Genomic DNA, 19,659 nt, shown 5'->3' on the forward strand with positions numbered 1-19,659 from the left:
CCTTGGGAATGGCATAGATTTTAAGGGGAACTCCACGGCAAAAAAAGGGGGATCCCCCAAAAATCCTTACCAGACCCTTATCCGAGCATGCAGCCTGGCAGGTCAGGATAGGGGGGCGACCTGAACTGTACCAGGCCACATGCCCTCAACATGGGGGGTGAGTGCTTTGGGGCAGGGGGGCTCTGCACTACAGCAGCTGCAGATGGAAAAGGGAAGATCATTTTAATAACATTAAATTACAATATGGCTTGTGTAGTAATTGTATATGCTAGATTCTGTATTTGTTTTATATATGTTTTGCTCCTAATTGTAATTTGGCCCTTTTACCTAAGAGTATACATGATATGTTAATAATAAAATGTTGGGTAATTAAAGTCATTAAGTTTTACAAATCCCTTAAGCTTAGGAGCAAATTAATTAAAACACAGTTGATCCAGCGGGGTGAAGCTCCTAAATATGAATGTAGGGAAGACAAAGGTTCCATGTTTCTGATTAGCACAGTGATTATTACATCAAATAATCTAAAAGGTAGGAGGAGCCAGTAGAATGTATATAAACTACATCTGTCAAAATGCTGATAATAGGCTGATAATTCCAAATTAGATAGAAAGTCAACACAACCATGATTACCTCAAGAAAAACTTCATTTACAGGTAAGAGCATGTTTTAGAGTTATTCCTGTCTTACTGCACTTTTATTGGGTTTCATAGAACAGAGGTCTACAGATACAATTGATACTAGCAATGCCATGTGTCACTCAAACCAGCCGGTGTCCCCAATGGGAGATTTTCCTTGTTTTCCCTATGACCATGGTCAATACAGAAATCGAGGGAAAATCCATAACTGTCAAAGTTGAAACTTCTCCTCATGCTTGTGTTTCTGATTTCCTGTCCAACATGGAACAAGTAACCTGACAGCAGTTCTAGTCCCTACCACTGTATCACGATTTGTTTTATTTTAGTTTTACTTTAAACTATCCAGATGTTTCTCAAGTATTCTGTTGGCGAGATTGCTCTTCTTTGCTGCAATAGCTATGTGGGAATCCCACTCTGTTAGATTGTTACATTAGAATAGATACTGCTATGTCATGAAGAAGGCATTAGAAGAAATGGGGACATCTGGTATCACCCAAGTGTCTTGGGAATAAGAATTCAAGCTAAAAGAAGACGCATCCAGGAACTATAATGGGATCTCCCCAGGGCCAGTGCAAAGAATTTTGTCTACTTAGGCAAAGGTGCAAGATGAGGTTGTACTGAGTAAATCGGTACCCATGTCAAACGCTAAAATTTGCGTGTTCCCGCAACGTTTTAAAAGCTCCTACAGGTCACCAGTGTAGCGTTACAAAGGAGCACTAGTGCTAAACATATTCCTCTCACTCTGGTGTGCATGCTGATATATAACATGTGTAGGACAATTGTTGTTTTCATACTGTATGAACAACTGAGGTGTTTTTTGTAGTGGTGGGTGTGTGGGGGGGGGGGCTCCATTTTTTTTACATTTTTATTGAAATAAAAAAAAAATGTATGTCTCCTTATATACTTAAAAAATGTTGGTTTATTATTTATTTGTACATAACTTGTATTGCTATCACATGGGGGACCAATGTGATAGCATATAGGTGACAGGTTCCCTTTATGGAGACACCCAGGGTACATTAGACCCTGGATGCCCCCCTCTACAATCCACTGCAGCTGATAGAACACAGATCGTGCTCCATCAGCTACTTCCCCCAGTACTGATCTTGGAAAATGACACCTGCGATCCAGAAAGTGACGTTATAAACATGACTTCCCGGTTTGTGTACAGGAGGGAAGCTGAGCAGACAGAGATCTGCTAAGCTCCTGCTGCCCTTCCCAGCGACACCTGCCATGACAACACTGTGCCCACAGGTGGGACTGCAGAGTGGTTGCACAGATGAAAAAGAGGGCACATCGCAGCGGTGGTGGTAGTGATAGATGGCTTCACAGCTGCTCGTATCAGTTCCACATGAAAGCTGACAGTCAATTTTACTAAAGTACACACACTCCCAGTCATTATAGCGGCTGGGAGTGCGTAAATAAAACCATGTCTGCAGCACTGTAAAAATTAGAATCCTCAGCACGTGGCCGGGGATCCAGATTTTACCCCACCCCCCCAACCTTTTGCCCTAAGGTGGCTGCTTAAGCTGCCTTATGGTAGCAAAGGCCCTGGACCTCCCCCATGGAATTCCCAAATGATATAAGAGGTAGAGGGTTTCGAGGCCTACCCGATTTCCTTCTGTAACTGAAATATTACCATTGAATGGACTGCTCCTTCTGATTGTGTAACAATAACATCCACTATTTACCTTCGCTTTGCAGCTTCTTGTTCTGTGTTGTCATATATCATAAAGGAAGCTTTCAAGTAGCAGCCATGGCAATACAGATCAGGAAGGCATCTGTGTAAAGGAAAATATTTCCTTCCAAATTACCACATTATTTTATATTATAATTTGATAAAATGTTTAATGATATAGGTTCTTCAATAGAAAATGGTTGATGGTTCTGTATTTAAATTAGTTTTTCACTTTAAAAAAGTAAGTTAGGAACCCTGGTGAGTTTTCAAGTAAGAAGCCATGTATTTATTTCTCTAATCCAATAGCGAGGGAACAGGGGCCACAGCAGTTGCTTCTGCTAATGGGTTCCTGCTCAAGAGGAGTCTTCCCTCTACAACCCTCACACTAACATTTACTGTATAATACAGTCAAACACAAAAAGCTTACAAAGTACAGATTATAGATTGGAAATTACTGTGGTTCAGTACTATGAATATATTAATAATGATAGTTATGGTTTGTTTTTGCTATAGGAAAGTTGTTCTTTGCACTCCTAGTCTCTAATTTGGTTTTGGTGAGAAAGCTGGTCTTATCCAACCCAATCTGCACCCCAGGAAGCCTCCAATGCCAGGTCCTACTCAGTGATCTTTTCGACAGGGCAATCAGAATCTCACATTATATCCATTTACTCTCCACTGAAATCTTTGAAGACTTTGTAAGTATTTAGAAGATGTAACAATTGTAAATGTTTATATACTATGGTTCTTTAACCACTTGCTTACTGGGCACTTAAACCCCCCTCAGTCCCAGACCAATTTTCAGCTTTCAGCGCTGATGCACTTTGAGTGACAATTACGCGGTCATACAACACTGTACCCAAATTAAATTTTTATCATTTTTTTCCCACAAATAGAGCTTTCTTTTGGTGGTATTTAGTTACAGCTCGGAGTTTTATTTTTTGCTAAACAAACAAAAAAAGATGCAAAAAAATAAAAAATAAAAATCATGTTTTAATAGTTTGTTATACAATTTTGCAAACGGGTCATTTTTCTCCTTCATTGAAGTGCGCTGATTAGGCGGCACTGATAGGCTGCATTGGTGGGCACTGATGGGCTGCATTGGTGGGCACTGATGGGCTGCATTGGTGGGCACTGATAGGCTGCACTGGTGGGCACTGATAGGCATAGTTAAGGCGGCACTAATAGGCACAGATAAGGCGGCACCGATGGGCACAGATAAGGCGGCACTGATGGGCAAAGATGGGCACGGATAAGATGGCACGGATGGGTGGCACGGATAAGTGGCACGGATGGGTGGCACGGATGGGCACTGATAGGTACCACAGATAGATGGGACTGATGGGCACTGATAGGTGGCACTGATAGGTGGCTCTGATAGGTGGCACTGCTGGGCACTGATGGGCGGCACTGCTGGGCACTGATGGGCGGCACTGCTGGGCACTGATGGGCGGCACTGGGGTGCAGCACCTTTGAGGCAGATTTTGGGTGGCACTGTGGGTGGCACTGTGGGTGGCACTGTGGGTGGCACTGGGGGTGGCACTGTGGGTACTGCTGGGTGGCACTGTGGGCACTGCTGGGTGGCACTGTGGGCACTATGGGCACTGCTGGGTGGCACTGACAGGGGGGCACTTACTTTATTTCAGGATGGCACTGCGGGTGGCAGGTGGGCACTGGCAGGGGGCAGGTGTCCGCTTGAATTGCTGGCCGTGATCGGGACTGATGTCCCGAACATGGCCGCCGGCGATCGGCTTTTTTTTTTTCTCCTCGCGCTGTCAGCGCGAGGAGGAATACTAGCCGATTACCGGCTCCGTTTTATTACATGATCAGCTGTCATTGGCTGACAGCTGATCACGTGATAAGGGGTCGGGATCGACCCCTTACACGGATCGGTGATCAGGCGAGTCTCACGGACTCGCCGATCACAGAGCGCGCCGCGCGCGCCCCTCAGGGGGCGCGCAGGCCGCTCGTAACCGGGACGACGTCAATAGACGTAGTCCCGGAAATCTAGGTCCGCGCTAATGCCGTCATTTGGCAATAGCGCGGATCTGAAGTGGTTAAACCTTAAGAATACTAATATTGTATTAACATGACACAAAGACATGCAGGTAGGTTAATTGGCTTCTGTCCAAAATTGGCCCTAGTATATGAATGGGGATCTTGGATTGTGGGCTCCTTGAGGGTAGGGATCGATGTGAGTGCTCAATGTACAGGGATAGGGACAATTATAGACACTCACTCAGGTTGAACTGGATGGACTGGTGTCTTTATTCAACCTTAGTATGTAACTACTATGCAAGTATTCGCTATATTTTGCATGGTAAATGCATGCTTAGTAATCTTTAAGTGTAACACATGCAAGTATTTATTACCTCTCACAGAGATCACAGGTCGCAATTTGATAATACTTTTGTCTACTTTTCACATCAGAAGGATGGCAACATCTTTATTTAGTCATTACCTAGGGTCAGTACCTACTTCATGGACTGAGATTCTGACTCAGAGCTGTGTCCTATACTGTATATCTCCCAGGATTTTGGAAGTTCACATATGTCTGAGCCCCTGTACACACGGTCGGAGATTTCCACAACCAAATCCGTTGGATCTTGTCCGAAACTGTTGCATACACACGGTCGGACAAAGTTGGCGAAAAATCCAATCTTTCAGAATGTGATGACGTAATTTCGTTACGATGGGACTACATTCAGGCTAGTAGCCAATAGATTTGATGTAGGAATTTGATCTGAGCATGCGTGGCACTTGGTCCGATCAAAATTCTCTACACATGATCGGAGTATGTCCGATCAGCCCAGTTGGTCGGGAAATATTTCCAACATGTTGGAAAATTGGGTCCGATGGATATTCCGACGGAATCAGTCCGATGCATACCACACAAAAAAAAAAAATTTGGGTCCGATAGGACACATTCCGACGGATTCTCCGACCGTGTGTACAAGGGCTGACACAGATCAGCACTTGCTGTAGCCTTTCAATTTATGACTTGCTACAGAGTTTTAGAGTCCCTTCACACATGTTTTGTGATAAACTACATCGGTTCATAGCACTATAAATATTGCAGTGCCAATGATTGTGTTGCACATACCGTGTGTTAGGACAGGCTGTGGTGCATCAAAAAAAAATGGCACATTTCAAATAGTTTGACCATTTGAGGTATGTTGCAACCATAGAATTGTAATTAGCACAACTCAGCAGTGGCTATCGTGGGTTGTAAGCACCCAGGTGAGGCAAGTAACTTTTAGATACCCTCACCCTGATCACACCCCCAGATACCCCCCCCCCCACACACAATCTGATCACACCTTCTAGATACCCGCAGATACCCCCAACTTTGATTGCACACCACCAGATACTCTACAAAATTCCTTCACTCTGATCATACCCCCAGATTCCCCCCCCCCCCCATTCCTCCACTCTGATCACACCCCATGATTTCCTCCACTCAAATCCCCCACCTCTGATCACACCTCCAGATTCCCTATGGTAGCAGATCCCTCCACTCTGATCACATCCCCAGACCCCCCACCAGATTCCTCCACTCTGAACTCACCCCCAGATCCCCTCTCATCCCTCCACTGTGATCGTACCTTCAGATGCCCCATCCCTCCACTCTGATCACACCTCCAGACACAGCACCAGATCCCTCCACTCTGATCACACCCCCCAAATACCCCCTCCTCCATCACACATACAATCCCCCCCCACACCAGTCCTGCAGCACCATTGACAGGAGAGTTGGCTTTGTCCCACCTAGGCAGGAGAATATGTCCAGCAGGGTTTCCGGTGGCTGTGGCAGCAACCAACAGGGAGCCTTCTCCACCCTGACCCCCCCCACCTCTGCTGGCACCCTTGCACAGAATAGCGCTCACTGCCTGCACACTGGGGATCCGCCCACCACTCCACCCTGCTCTGTATGCTTGGATCTGTTCTCCCTGCTTTCTCAGTGACAGCAGATAAACAGCAGGTAAACTAAAATCTCCACTCTGCACCCTCTCTCCTACTGGTAATTAAATGTTGTGCCTGGGGCGCCCCTTCATGCTATGCCACTGTCCCTCAGTGTTGCAGCATGATCAATGGTCGGAGAGGAGAGTCAAAAAATGCTTCTCAGCTTAGTGTCAGTTGATAGAAGCTCAATGACTCTTGTTTATGATAAAAAATACAGCCTTTTAGAAAACATTATACTGTTTCTGTAGATTGTGACATATCAGAAATGTGTTCAACTAGACTTGTAAGGTTAATGAAAGGTCTGCTTAAAAATAATTAATATGGAGGAATATTAAATATGCTTTGGTGTCCCCTGCTTGGAGCCATCAAGTCTTGGCTGACTAATATAGCAGCCCAATTATCTTGACACACCATGACTTTGCTGTGATCACATCCCACATACTTAAATCGGTTGTATACCCTCAGAAAAAAAAAATTTTAAAAAACAAAAACAAAACCCTGTAAGGCCAAGGCATAATGAGCTAGTATGCACTGGATACTAGCTCATTATGAAATACTTAGCTTAGAACAAGGTCCACATATCACAGGCCAGTCCACGCTGAGGGAGCTGATATTTGGCCCTCAGTGTGTCTTTTGGGTTCGTGGCTGGGGCCGCGATGACGTCACTCCCACGCATGCATGCAGGAGTCTTCTTCCTGGTAGGCTGCCGGACCTTCAACCGGGTATTCACAGCACATGAACCTCTGATGTCAGTGGCTGCATGCCTGGCAAATATCTCCTAAACCGTACAGGTTTAGGAGATATTCATTTTACCTACAGGTAAGTCTTATTATAGGCTTACCTGTAGGTAAAAATTTAAACTTAATAAGGCACTGCTGCTGAGCTGGGGTTCCTAACGTCATTGTCAATTTTAAAAATAAAATTTTGCTTAGCGATTTGAAGAACATAATTTCTTACACAAGTAGGGCACATAGCCACAAACTAAAACTAAAGCCCCATATACACCATCAGATTTTCTGCTGATATTTGTCTTCAGATTTACCAAAACCATGTAGTGCAAGGGCCTGCCTGATTGCATACACATTGAAATCCCTAAGGTTTGACCTCATATGGTTTTGGTAAATCTGAAGGAAAAAATCAGCAGAAAATCTGATAGTGAGTATGGGGCTTTAGAGGGACACTTCTTCAAAATCAGCAGCCTCATAGTTTCTCCCATCAGCTGAGGGTTAATGAGTCTTCACAGGCTCCTAGCTGTTTCCATCAGCTGCAAGGTAATTGGTCTGGTCAGCATCCCCTGGTTGGATTGGTCCTAAGCAAAACTCAGCTGGTCCAACAAATTATTCACTTCATTAACATGCAGCAGCTGTAAGCACTGTATAAACTGGATGTAGGCCCAGCTACACATACAGTGTACAGTGCAGTGTTCCAGCAGTGGGATAGAAACTTCATGCCCCGCTCCCAGAACAAAATATAATCAGACTGAGCACTACTCAGCCATTCACAGGGAGCTTAATATTCTATGTTTATGTTACGTCACAGCCTCAGCCAATCATATAAATCTTTGTTTTCATTATTAGAATACAAGCTCCCTGTGAATGGTTAAGCAGCACACTGTAAAACTTGATTTTGTTCCGGGGCCAGGACAAAAAGTCCCCATCTTACTCCCAGAAAGTAGTGCTGTATACTGGATGTAGCTGAGGTTACATACAGTTTATACAGCACTTGCAACTGCTGCGTCTGTTAGTGAAGTGCATAGTTCTGTGCAAACAAATTATGTAATGTTTCCTAAAACCTGGAGATCAGTTTTAAACCCCATTAGCCTATGCTTGTCAAAGCTCCTGGTAGGAAGAGCTAAAACCCCATTAGCCTATGCTTGTCAGAGCTCTTGGTAGGAAGAGCTAAAACCCCTATTGGGCTATTTTTTGCAGTCTGTGTCCGGTTGGAGAGCGTTACCTTCACTCCCTGTCCTGGAGTTGCAACAGGAAATCTACTAAAGTAAGGAAAATCCTCATCCTAAACAGTTGTCACCGTAAACTGTGTCCCCATTGGAACTTACTCCTTTTTCCTGGTAACCACTCCACAAATGTTACTTTTTGATCACTATTTGTCCACTAGCAATAGTCACCAGAACAAAAAAGAGAGATTAACTCTACTCAGCAAGGACCTACTCCATCCAAAACTAAGATAAAAGGTTTTGTCTTTGCTTTATAAACAATCAATAAATGTCAGGAGTGGTATATCTGGCTTACTTCTAAACAGGTTAGCTACCTGGCTGTTATGTTCATTCTCAGGTTTCGTCACTTTTTGAGTTATTGAACTGAAACGGGGTTGCAGATGAGCAAAACTTGAGAAAAGCTTTAGCTCTTTTAGGTGGAGAAGCCAGTAATGGCCCCCTCAATTGGTCTGTTATGATGGTTTAATTTTATATCACATAATATAAGAGAACCAGAAATTCTGTTCATTGCTATTCTCCATATCTGTACCAAAGTGGAATGGCTATTGTTTTAAACTTTGGTCAATAAAAAATTGTCACCTACATTATAAAAGGTATAAAAGAGTGAGCGTTTCTCAACTACACTATAGCTGTATTATTACTAGCTGTTATTGTACAGGACCTGATACACAAACTTAGTACATCCCTTAGCATACACTTTACATTGGCTTAAAAAAAGAAAGGTCAGCATTTAATTAGTAAACTGGCATTTTTTTCAAAATTGGACTACAACTTATATCAGCAACACATTGTGTGCAATTTATTAAAGGAGAAGTATGGGTTTTGTTTTTTTCCCCCATCATACTTACCTAGGTGGATGTAGCATCGGTCGGAAGCTGCATCTGTCCCCAGAGTCTGTGCTGAGAACCGAGCCATCAAATACTGCCGATGGCTAGGTTCTCTAGGCTCCCCAAGCAGAGAACTGCTGCCTGTCAATCAGCAGCTCTACTTCTCTGCTCCTCCAGGCTCTCTGGAGTGCTGAGTTGGGGAGAGGCAGGGAGCGGCTGCCTCAGCGGCTTGCTGAAAGGCTGAGACAGCCATCAGTCCAGGCACCTGGTGGATCCAGACTTCCATAGTTGGGATGACACGGTGCCTGGACTGATTCCAGTGACATCAGCAGAGAGCAGACTGCAGACTGCTCTCTGCTGAAAACAGGTCACAGGAGTGCCAAACAAATTGCACTCATGTGACCCATAGGAGAAGCCCAGCCGAATGAGCTCAAGCTGGACTATTCCTTTAAACCTGGCGCACCTGTGCATAGCAACAAACCAGCTTAATTTTTAGTTTGTTCAGTTAAGCTTTGAAAAAACTATAGAAGCTGACTAGTTGCCATGCAGAACTGTTGTAGATGCTATCTCCTCTAGTTTTGATGAATCCCCCTTTCTGTCTGTTTGTTATGGCACTACGCTGTCCATGTCCCCCGCTTATGACCCTAATTGCTCTGATCACCAATGTCATTGCGAATCAAAGTGAGGGTGAATCCAAAGTTGTGAGTTGCCACCAAAACAGGAATAGAGGAGGAACACTTCCAACAGGAACACTTTGTTCTGTCTAAAAGGGGATATTCCTAACATTGGAAAGGTATCCTCTCACTTCCTGTTGGGTCTACAGGATAGGAAATCTAGCTGAGACAGTAATGGCTAACTATATAAACACAGCTGTTTTAACCTTCCCAGTGCCATCCAAATTGAAAAACAAACAGTTTGGCCTTAGATATACTTTAAAGGAAAACTCCACTTTTACCAAAATAAAGTATACAACATGTGCTGCCACACTTGCATTCTAACGTCATATTATTATAATCTACTTTTCGACTATTTCTACTTCCATCTGCAGCTTGTGGGAGTTTCTAGAACTATTAAACAAGTCCAATGTCACAGCATGGGGCCTTATGTAAATTACAATAATACAGAACTCCACACATTATTTCCAGCTTGAGTGATTTGCTTTCTTCTTTTACTAGAATTCTTCAAAGGGTTTATTTATAGAAATTTCTGTGGACTAGGTGTTTTATTTTGGGCTAGATATTGTTTAGGACCCATCCACACATAACATCTAATTCTGGGCTTTCTAACAAGCAGTGGTGGCCCATCCATTAGGGGCACAGCGCCGCCGCCCCCTCCCCCCCCAAAAAAAATCATTCTGCCCGACCCCTAATCTCCATGCAGGGTGCCAGACGCATGGATTTCTATGTATTTTTTTGAAGCACATGATTAGAGATGGAGACTCTAATTGGCTTCAAAAAGGGTGGGCTCAGGGTACAGAGCACTGCGTCCTGAGCCCGCCCGCTTAAGTGGCATTACCAAATTAATATTCACTAAATGTCTTCCTGCTTCTCCTCCCAGCCAATCAGGAAGCGGCCCTGAGACCCAATTGGCCGGGAGTCTTAGAATTCCCAGTCAATCTGGTCTCAGGACCCATCTCCTGTTCAGCCAGGAGAAGCAATGGCCCCTGGGGCAGAAAAAGCCTCTTCCAGGAGCCCAGATTCAACAGTGTACCACCACCTCATCCCCCACCCAACACCTCTACCGCAGTATAAGGTAAGGCCACGGATCGCATGCACGGGGGTGTCTTGGCAGTAGTGCAATTGAGTCGGTGTGAGTGGATCAAGAGCCACAGGAAGGGTGGCGGTAGTGCAAGTGGATCGCCGTGAGTGGATAGAGAGGTTCCCCAAAATATTGACCAGACGCCACTGCTAACAAGATATCCTCAATCCCAGCAACACTAACTCACTTATGAATATTCTATCACTACTCCATTTACTGCTCTATGGCACAGGGAGGGTTTATCTCTCTCCTGTTTCACATTAGGCAGTACGTGTTTTCAGACTGGAGCTGGAAATAACTGGATCAAATAGGTACATTTACAGAAAATATGCAATCAGACTGCTGGCTAAATACATATTCATATTTACCTGAAAAAGAAATGTAAGTGATTAATCTAGAGCAGTGTTTCGCAAACTTTTTTTTAGTCACAGCACCCTTTAAAAAGTTATGCACAACATCAAAGCACTCCATTCTAAAATGTAAACAACAAAACGAATAGTTTTATATTATGCATCCATACACATAGAACACCCAACGTTAGAGGTGTTTTATTTGCAAATACAGCAACAGGGAGGGGCAAATGAGGATGTTGTGCATGTGCCTGATGTCCTCCTTATCAACTAATGAAATCATTGGTTGTTTGAACACTGGCAGCTAGAAGATTGTAATATGCACAACAGTGGTGGTCCTTCCATAGAGGGCGCATGGGCACCATCTCCCCATCCATGGGTCTGGCCCCCTGATTTACATATCAGTGGCGCCGGACCTATGGATTCCAATATGGGGTGAATGTTTTTTTTTGAAGCGGCTGATTAGAGCCAGAGGCTCTTATAGGCTTCAAAAAAAGGGTGGGCTCGGAGCGCAGAGCATTGTGCTCTGAACCTACCCAGTTGTGTGACCATAGCAAATAAATTTTCACTATTATCACGCTAAAGTTCCTCCTCGCCAATCAGGAGGCAGGTCTGTGAGACCTGTTTCCCGATTGGCCAAAGCATCAGGCGAACCTATTGGATGCCTAACGCTTTGGCGGAAGGGGAGACACACAGCTGAGGAAGCTGGAGGAGTGGACACCGTAGCTGCCGCGGCCGCTTCCTGCACTCCAGGAGAGGAGGAGAGGACACCACAACCCCACCACACGAGCGGGTACGTGCCAGACCGCCTGCGGGGGGTGCTGTTTCAGTGCCATGCCAAGCTACTGGAAGGGAGGGTGTTGTTTGCCCCCCCCCCCCCCCCCCCGAAAGAAGAACCCACTAGCAGCCACTGGTGCACAATGAAAACCTGTGGCTTTGTGTAACTAAAAGAGAGGCTTGATCCACCTGCTGATTGTGCATACAATTTTTGGGCAATTTTTAGGCATTTTGCCAAGGCACATAACAAACAGTACAAAACACTACACATTTGCTTTAAAACTAGGGTTTCTTCAATGTATAAATTGGATAAGAAATATTTGTTTTACTCTATTACAGGACCAACAATATTCTCAGGGAAGGCAGTTACTGGGAAATGTTTTGAACAACTGTCACACTTCCACTCTTAATACCCCAGAAGACAAGGAACAGGCATTACAGTTGCAAGTAAGTTGATGCCGTCAAAAAGATCTGTACCCACAAGACTATATTATATTTTAGTCTTTCTTTATCCAATATTCACTTTATTTCCTATAAAAATAACACTCATTTAGATCAGAATCAAAACCAGAAAACAATGGGGGATCAACTAAAGACTTTAAAGGCTAAAACAGGCCATAGATGATGCAATTCTCTTTCCTGCAACCACAGGACAAGAGGTCATTCAGTGCCCAGGGTAAAAATTGCAAACTGCATCCCCCACCAACCGGTGGAGCATCTGGTAAAGACTAATGTGCAACTCAGCTACAACCCCCACTCAACATTCTTTTTTTTTTCATTTATTATTATTTTTATTAAATTATTATACAGAGCTAGTCTCCTACGGCCCGGGTTAAGGTGAATGGTGGCCTTCCCTCGTCGTTCCCTATCCGTAACGGCACGAGACAGGGCTGCCCGCTCTCGCCCCTTCTATTTGCACTGGTTTTGGAACCGTTACTACAGAGGGTCAGAGACAACCCCAGTGTCAGGGGGGTGATGGCGGGCTCCCTAGAACACAAACTTTCTGCTTATGCAGACGACATTTTGTTTCATGTGGTGGACCCTCTGGTCTCGTTGCCGAATCTGATGGGAGAGCTACAGGCGTACGGCGAAGTATCCAATTTTCGGATAAATTATTCAAAATCAGAGATACTGCCGATCACCGTTCCCCCGGCTCTGGGGGACGCTTTGAAGGGCTCATTTCCGTTTACATGGGCTACCCCCTCCTTGAGATATCTAGGTGTCCAGCTCACAGATAGTACTGACTCACTGTACGCACATAACTATTTGCCCCTACTGCAGAAAATTTCAACGGATTTGTCCACTTGGGACAAATCACTTTTTACATGGGTGGGTCGAACGAATATTTTGAAAATGACGATTCTACCTCGCATTTTGTTTCTCCTACAAATGATACCGATACACCTGCCGCGGGGGTTTTTCTTGAGCATACGTGGCCTTTTTGTTAAATTTGTGTGGGGCGGGAAGAAGCCGCGTTTGGCCATGGCGACGCTCCAACGGTCTAAGCTGAACGGCGGTCTAGGCATACCTAACATACTTCAATATTACCAAGCGATCGCATTACAACGCATTTTAAATTGGAAGTTTCATACGCGACATAAGCTATGGGTCCCGCTGGAAAAGACTATGGCGGGAAGAGACCTAGCCTACGCTCCCTGGGTCCCGGCTGGGGACAGGGGGCTCTCAGCATGGGTATCCCCATTTACAGTCCACTCCCTGGAAACGTGGGATAGGGTTAACGCACGCTTGGCACTAGCACCGCAGCTATCCCCTCTAACACCGGTGAGTGGGTACCCGTGGTTCCCCCCTGGGGAACAGATGGCCGCGTTTGGTGCGTGGGTACGGGATGGGACGGTTAGCCTGGGCAGATTCGTGGAGGGAGGGGAGGCGGTGCCACTTTCTACTTTAAGGGAGCGATATGGTAGCTTCCCCTTTGATTTCTGGAGGCATCGCCAACTGGAGGCCTTTATAACCAAGCACAGTAAACAGACCCCACTTCGGGCCACCCTGACAACTTTCGAGAGCATGTGGGCTGCCGCGGAGCCTCTGACACACATGATCTCGGAGATGTATGGGCTGTTAGAGTCCGCCACGCCTGCTCCCAAACCACACTATATTACGGACTGGGAAAAGGACCTCCAACATGACTTTACGGGTGACCAGTTACATTGTCTATACCGACTAACACATACCAGCTCGATAGACTCTAAGACCCAAGAAAATAGCTATAAAATTCTATCCAGGTGGTACAGGGTTCCCGTCACCCTGGCTAGAATTTTCCCAAACACTTTGGATGTATGCTGGAGGGGGTGTGGAATGAAAGGCACCTTCCTCCACATTTGGTGGGAGTGCCCTGTGCTCGTGCCGTTTTGGACTATGGTTCGCAAACACGTGTCAGACAGCCTGGGTACTGATATCCCGGCCCTGGCTAAGCACTTCTTGCTCCACATACCCACTATGCCTCCATCACGTTATAAAAAGAGTGTACTCCCCCACCTCCTCAACGCAGCCAAACGCTTGGTGCCACTATATTGGAAGAGCTCGCAAATTCCAAGCGAGCAGGAATGGTTGAGGAAGGTGGGGGAGATAATGGAAGCAGAGAGCTGGATGGCCACTTGTAGGAACACCAGGGAGAAATTTGAGCACACATGGGCGCCATGGAAGGCCCATGTCCAGACCGCAACTGTGGTTCCATCCAGTCTAGATGTCGCGCTTCTTGCCTTAGCAGACCCTGAATTTGGGAGACTTGTCCAGGCGAACCTTCCTCCTCCGCATGCATCTTCTGCCGGTGAGCTGAACACATAATCCGGTGAGGCTTGAGGTTCACACTTTCTTTCCCACCCCCATCCCAACTCTCTTCTCTTTCTGTTCCCCCCTTTATCTCTATGCATATTCTCAGGGAAGAAATTTGGTTTTGATTGATTTAGTGTATTCTTCTCTTTTACTATGCGGTAGGAGCCACTTGTAAGGCTTTAACAGTGTTAAGGGGGCACCCCACCCTCTTCTAGTATGGGAGAGGGACCTGCTCATGGGATCGAATGTCTGGAGCGGGAGGGGTGCTGCCCTGGGTTTGTTGAATGGAAGTGACTCTCAGCCGCCACGTATGCTTACATGTAACTTGACTAGGTTGTATGTATTCCCTCACCCCTCGTTCTCCCTTATTTTCCCAATGTATGTTGATTTTTTGTGTTGATTTTCCTTCTCTTTGTTAATTTTTGAAAATAACAATAAATACCAATTACATAAAAAAAAAATTATTATACAGAGCTAAAGCCTTACATGTCATCCCAAAAACATATATACAAATCATTCAAAAACACAAAAAACACAAGAATGGATCTCTCCTAGAATATATCATCCTCAAAATTTTCAAAGTTCTTAGAAAAAGGAAAAATGTGAAAAAAATGGCCCATATTCCATTAACTCACTCCGTTTCCATCCCCTCCCATATACCCCCCCCCCCCCATTTCCTATTACATAATGTGGAAAAATAAATATATTTTTCCACTGTTGTGTACTGCAGGTTGTTCCCCTTATTCCTTCCAAAGTTATTGAATACCCCTACCTAATGTTCTATTTGTGTAAAGTAAGTCTTTATCTTTCCCTTTTATTTAAGAGGGGGTGATAGTCTCAACCCTCTACCCTAATTTCCCATAATTCTTTCCCCAAATTTATCAAATATCCCTACCAAATTTTATATTCCCAATCTTCTTACTAAACCGTCCATTACAGTGTATAACAAAAATGTGATTATAGTTTAATTATATATATAACACAAAACACACATCTCCTCCCTCTAGATTCCATCCAAAGAAAAAAAAAAAAGAGGGGGCAAGGGGAGATAGGGGAGGAGGGGGAAACAGAGGGAAGTCAAGGATTGTTTGAATTCAAACCAACTCTTCTAGGTCCTATGGAATCTTACTTTAGAGTAATTTTGTAAGTATATTAATTCTTCCATTAGCCTAGTTGTATCTACTTCCCTAAACCAATCCTTTATTGTCAATATTTTCTTTGATTTCCATTGCTTTGGGATTAATGTCTTCGTTGCAGTTAACAGAAATGGGGTGGATTGTTATAATTTTTCCTTGAGTCACCCATCGCATGGAACAAGCATTGCCAAGGGTCTTGCCCAATTTCAGCTCTGCTGATCTTCTTAAGTAGAATACTTCCTCCCAATATGGCTGGATCAAAGAGCATTTCCACCATATAGGAGCATGGGCTTCCACCTCCCCACATTCCCTCCAACACAGAGGCGAAATATCAGGATTGTTTTTATACAATTTTGATGGAACCTAATACCACTTAGTTAATAATTTATAATTCATTTATTTTGTTCTTGTGTCCGTTGAAGTGGAATGTATGTAATCAATAACTTTACGTTTCAGTGTTTCTGGCAATGGCTCATTCAATTCCATTTCCCAACTCTCCAAAAACACATGGACCCAGAATCGGGGGGGGGGGGGGGGGTTATTAACATAATATATATACGAGAAATCCCCTGCCTATTTATTCCCCCTTGGTCAACAAGTCTTTCCCATGGGCTTAACCTGCTGACCGGGCGGAGGGGTTTTGGGAGAGACGACACAAAATGTTGGAGTTGTCTGTTATCCCCAAACATCCCATGGTGTTGTGTCATAGCTTTCTCACAATTCCAGGATGAACAACAAACATTTCCTTTCAGAACATCTTTTAGTCTCAGACAGTTTGAGATGGTCCATTTTAAATACAGCTTGTTCTCTTTCCCTAGCGGGAAGTAGTTTGTATTTGAGAGAGGCATCAAAGGACTGTTATGTTGCCATGATATACTTTTAAGTTGCTTATCCCACAATCTTAAATTTTCTATTCTAATTGGGACCATTACTATTACTGAAGCCCTCTATATTGCCTTGGGACCTAGATAATCTGGCCCAAAATTAATTTACTTATATTTTCCTCCAGTGACACCCATTTTTTATCGGAGGTGCTATGAACCCAGTCTATTATTCTCCGCAGTACTGCTGCCTCATGGTACTTCTCAGAGCCTGGAAGGAATACGACCCCCTTTTCTTTTGGTCTATTCATTTTATAGGCAATACGTTTGCCTCAATTTTTCCATATGAATTTCTGCAGTAAGAGTCTAAGGGTTATAAAGTATGCCCCCGGGATGTTAATCGGGAGGCTTTGAAAGATATACAGGGCTAAAATTACACTTGGAAGTAAAGTCACTGTAGATCCGAGGGGGATGTGCAAGGAGAATAAAAAACAGCATTTTAGCTTGCACATGATTGGATGATAAAATCAGCAGAGCTTCTACTCATTTCAGATCTACCCCTTAGATTTAGAATGACCGCACTTGCAGTGCAAAGTGGATTTGGCTTTTAGTAAATAACTACCTTTGTGTTTTTTTTAAACTTGTCGCTCTTCTTTTGTTTATAACGCAAAAAATAAAAATCGCAGAGGCGATTGAATACTACCAAAAGAAAGCTCTATTTGTGGGGAAAAAAAGCTTGTCAATATTATTTGGGTAAAGTGTTGCACAACTGCGCAATTGTCAGTTAAACTGACGCAGTGCCATATCGCAAAAAATAGCCTGGTCATAGAGCAACCAAATCTTCCAGGGCTGAAGTGGTTAATTACACTTATCCTGCCAAACTAGGACAACTTGTGGGCAGGGTAACCTTTCAGATCTTGTTTAATTGTATTCAATAAAGGTAGGTAATTTTCTTGATACAAATCTGTTGTTGATACTGACAGAAATACCCCCAGATACTTTAATTCGTTTTGCTTCCACATAAAAGGATAGAGAGTTCTAAGGTCCCTACATTCTATTAGGCTGGGTGCACACTGAAGCGATGCGGGAACACCGCGAATCCGCGGCGGGTTCCCGCATTGCATGCCTGCCGCCGGCAGTTCACACTGCCCTATGCAGACTGCTGGGAGTGTCAGTGAAACCTTAATGACACCCCCAGATCAGTTCGCATATCGCAGTGCGATCTGCAAACTCAGGCAGGAATCGGATCGCATGGTGTGAACACCCATGCGATCCGATTCTGCTGCGGACCAAAAAAGGGCCCCGTGCGAGTTTGCGGCGGGTGCGATGCGAATTCAGCCATACTATCTGTATGGCTGAACTCGCATCGCACAGAGATCGGATGTGATTTACACTTAATCAAACCCGGTTCTCGTAGCCGCTCCAGTGTGAACCCAGCCTTAAGGAGACCAAAATATGTAATATCTGTCTTCTCCATATTGATCTTGAAATTTGAAATAGCCCCATATTTACTCAATTCTACCAAAAATTTTTGGAGCGTTTGTGTGGTATTTGTTATGTATAACATAATGTCATCCGCAAAAGCCTTATGTTTTTGTCCAGCCAGCTCTATTCCTTCAATTTCATGATTTGCTCTTATAGTTGCTAGAAGAGGTTCTAAAGAAAATACAATAAGTAGGGGGGACAGCGGGCAACCCTGGCGAGTACCATTATAGATCAAAAAGGGGTCTGACAGGGTCCAATTTACCTGAATTGGGGCAGTAGGATTAGACTACAGTGCCTCTATCCACCTAAACATGCGTGCCAAATTTATGCATTTATACATATACTCCCAATCTAACCTATCGAAGGCCCTTTCGGCATCAACCGATAGAGTACTGGTTTCTTTCCCTTTTTTTGCTTCATGCATTACAAAAAAAAGTGTGTTACAAAAAAATATGTTGTACCCTGCTTCCCATTTGGGGACAAAACCCGGTCTTTCTCCATACATTTTTGCTTATAAGGTTTCAATCTTTTGGCCCATATCCTTGCACACATTTTTATGTCTTCATTAATCAGGGATATTGGCCTGAAGCTGGAACACAATGTTGGATCCTTCACTTCCTTTACAAGGAGTGATATATAGGCCCCCAGGGCTTCCTTACGTATTTTCAGGCCTCCCCCGATGGAGTTCACGTATATCTGAAAATAGGGAGTCAGGTTTCCTAAAAACTTTTTTAAATATAGGGACGTATACCCATCTGGACCTGGGCTTTTACTGACCCTAGTGTTTTTAATTGCATGTTCTATTTCTTCTTTAGTAATATCACTATCTAGCTTATTTGAGTCCTCTTCTGATATAGTTGGAAGCTTTACCTTGAGTAGATACTGCTCTATTTTATTTCTTCTATTTAATGTATCATAGCCATTTTTGGTATCGTTTACTTTATATAATTATTGATAATATTCCAAAAAGGGGGTGTAGGATTCTCCAAGCCTCTACTAATTGCTGCTGATGCAATTTTTGTTTAATTACCCTAAGATGATGTTTTCCCTCTGAATGTAAGGAAAGAGGTTGAATGTCTAGGGTTGGATCAAGTACAAAATTAAAGTCTCCTGCCATGATCAATGTTCCCTCTTTGAAACTTTCTAATTTGTTCATTGCCTTTCTCAGGAAGAGACAAGGGTGGACACTGGGGCAGTAAACATTAGCCAGTGTGTAATCATTAAACAAGGAACCCTTAACAAATAAATACCTTCCTTCAGGGTCTGACTCTGAAGCTTTTAGAATAAATGGTGTATTCCTATCAAACCCCATCACTATTCCTTTAGATCTCTTATTAGGGGAGTAACCATGGAACCAAACTGGGTCATTTTTTAATTCAAACCAGCACTAAAAAAAATACATATATACACACACACACGGAAAGGGAACACATATACATCAACAAGGTAGGGACAAGAGACAAGGGGAAAAGGAGGCCAGATAGA

At 43.9% G+C, this 19,659-nt stretch overlaps 1 protein-coding gene across 2 annotated transcripts in view; it reads left to right on the forward strand.

Annotated features, from left to right (window-relative positions):
- The first annotated feature begins 580 nt into the window (after positions 1 to 580).
- LOC143933898 (prolactin-like) overlaps positions 581 to 19,659 on the forward strand; it is a 59,388-nt gene continuing 40,309 nt past the window's right edge. The window contains exons 1-3 of one of the 2 annotated variants that reach the window (XM_077457006.1): positions 581 to 653; positions 2,827 to 3,008; positions 12,279 to 12,386. In XM_077457006.1, the coding sequence (XP_077313132.1) occupies positions 623 to 653; positions 2,827 to 3,008; positions 12,279 to 12,386 (321 nt within the window). In that variant the 5' untranslated portion in view covers positions 581 to 622. The remainder of the gene's footprint in view (positions 654 to 2,826; positions 3,009 to 12,278; positions 12,387 to 19,659) is intronic. The other variant, XM_077457007.1, reaches the window with a different exon arrangement.

The sequence above is a fragment of the Lithobates pipiens genome, unplaced genomic scaffold (genome assembly GCF_037356315.1).
Source record: "Lithobates pipiens isolate NorthernLeopardFrog02 unplaced genomic scaffold, aLitPip1_a1.2 Scaffold_27, whole genome shotgun sequence".
NCBI lineage: Eukaryota > Metazoa > Chordata > Amphibia > Anura > Ranidae > Lithobates > Lithobates pipiens.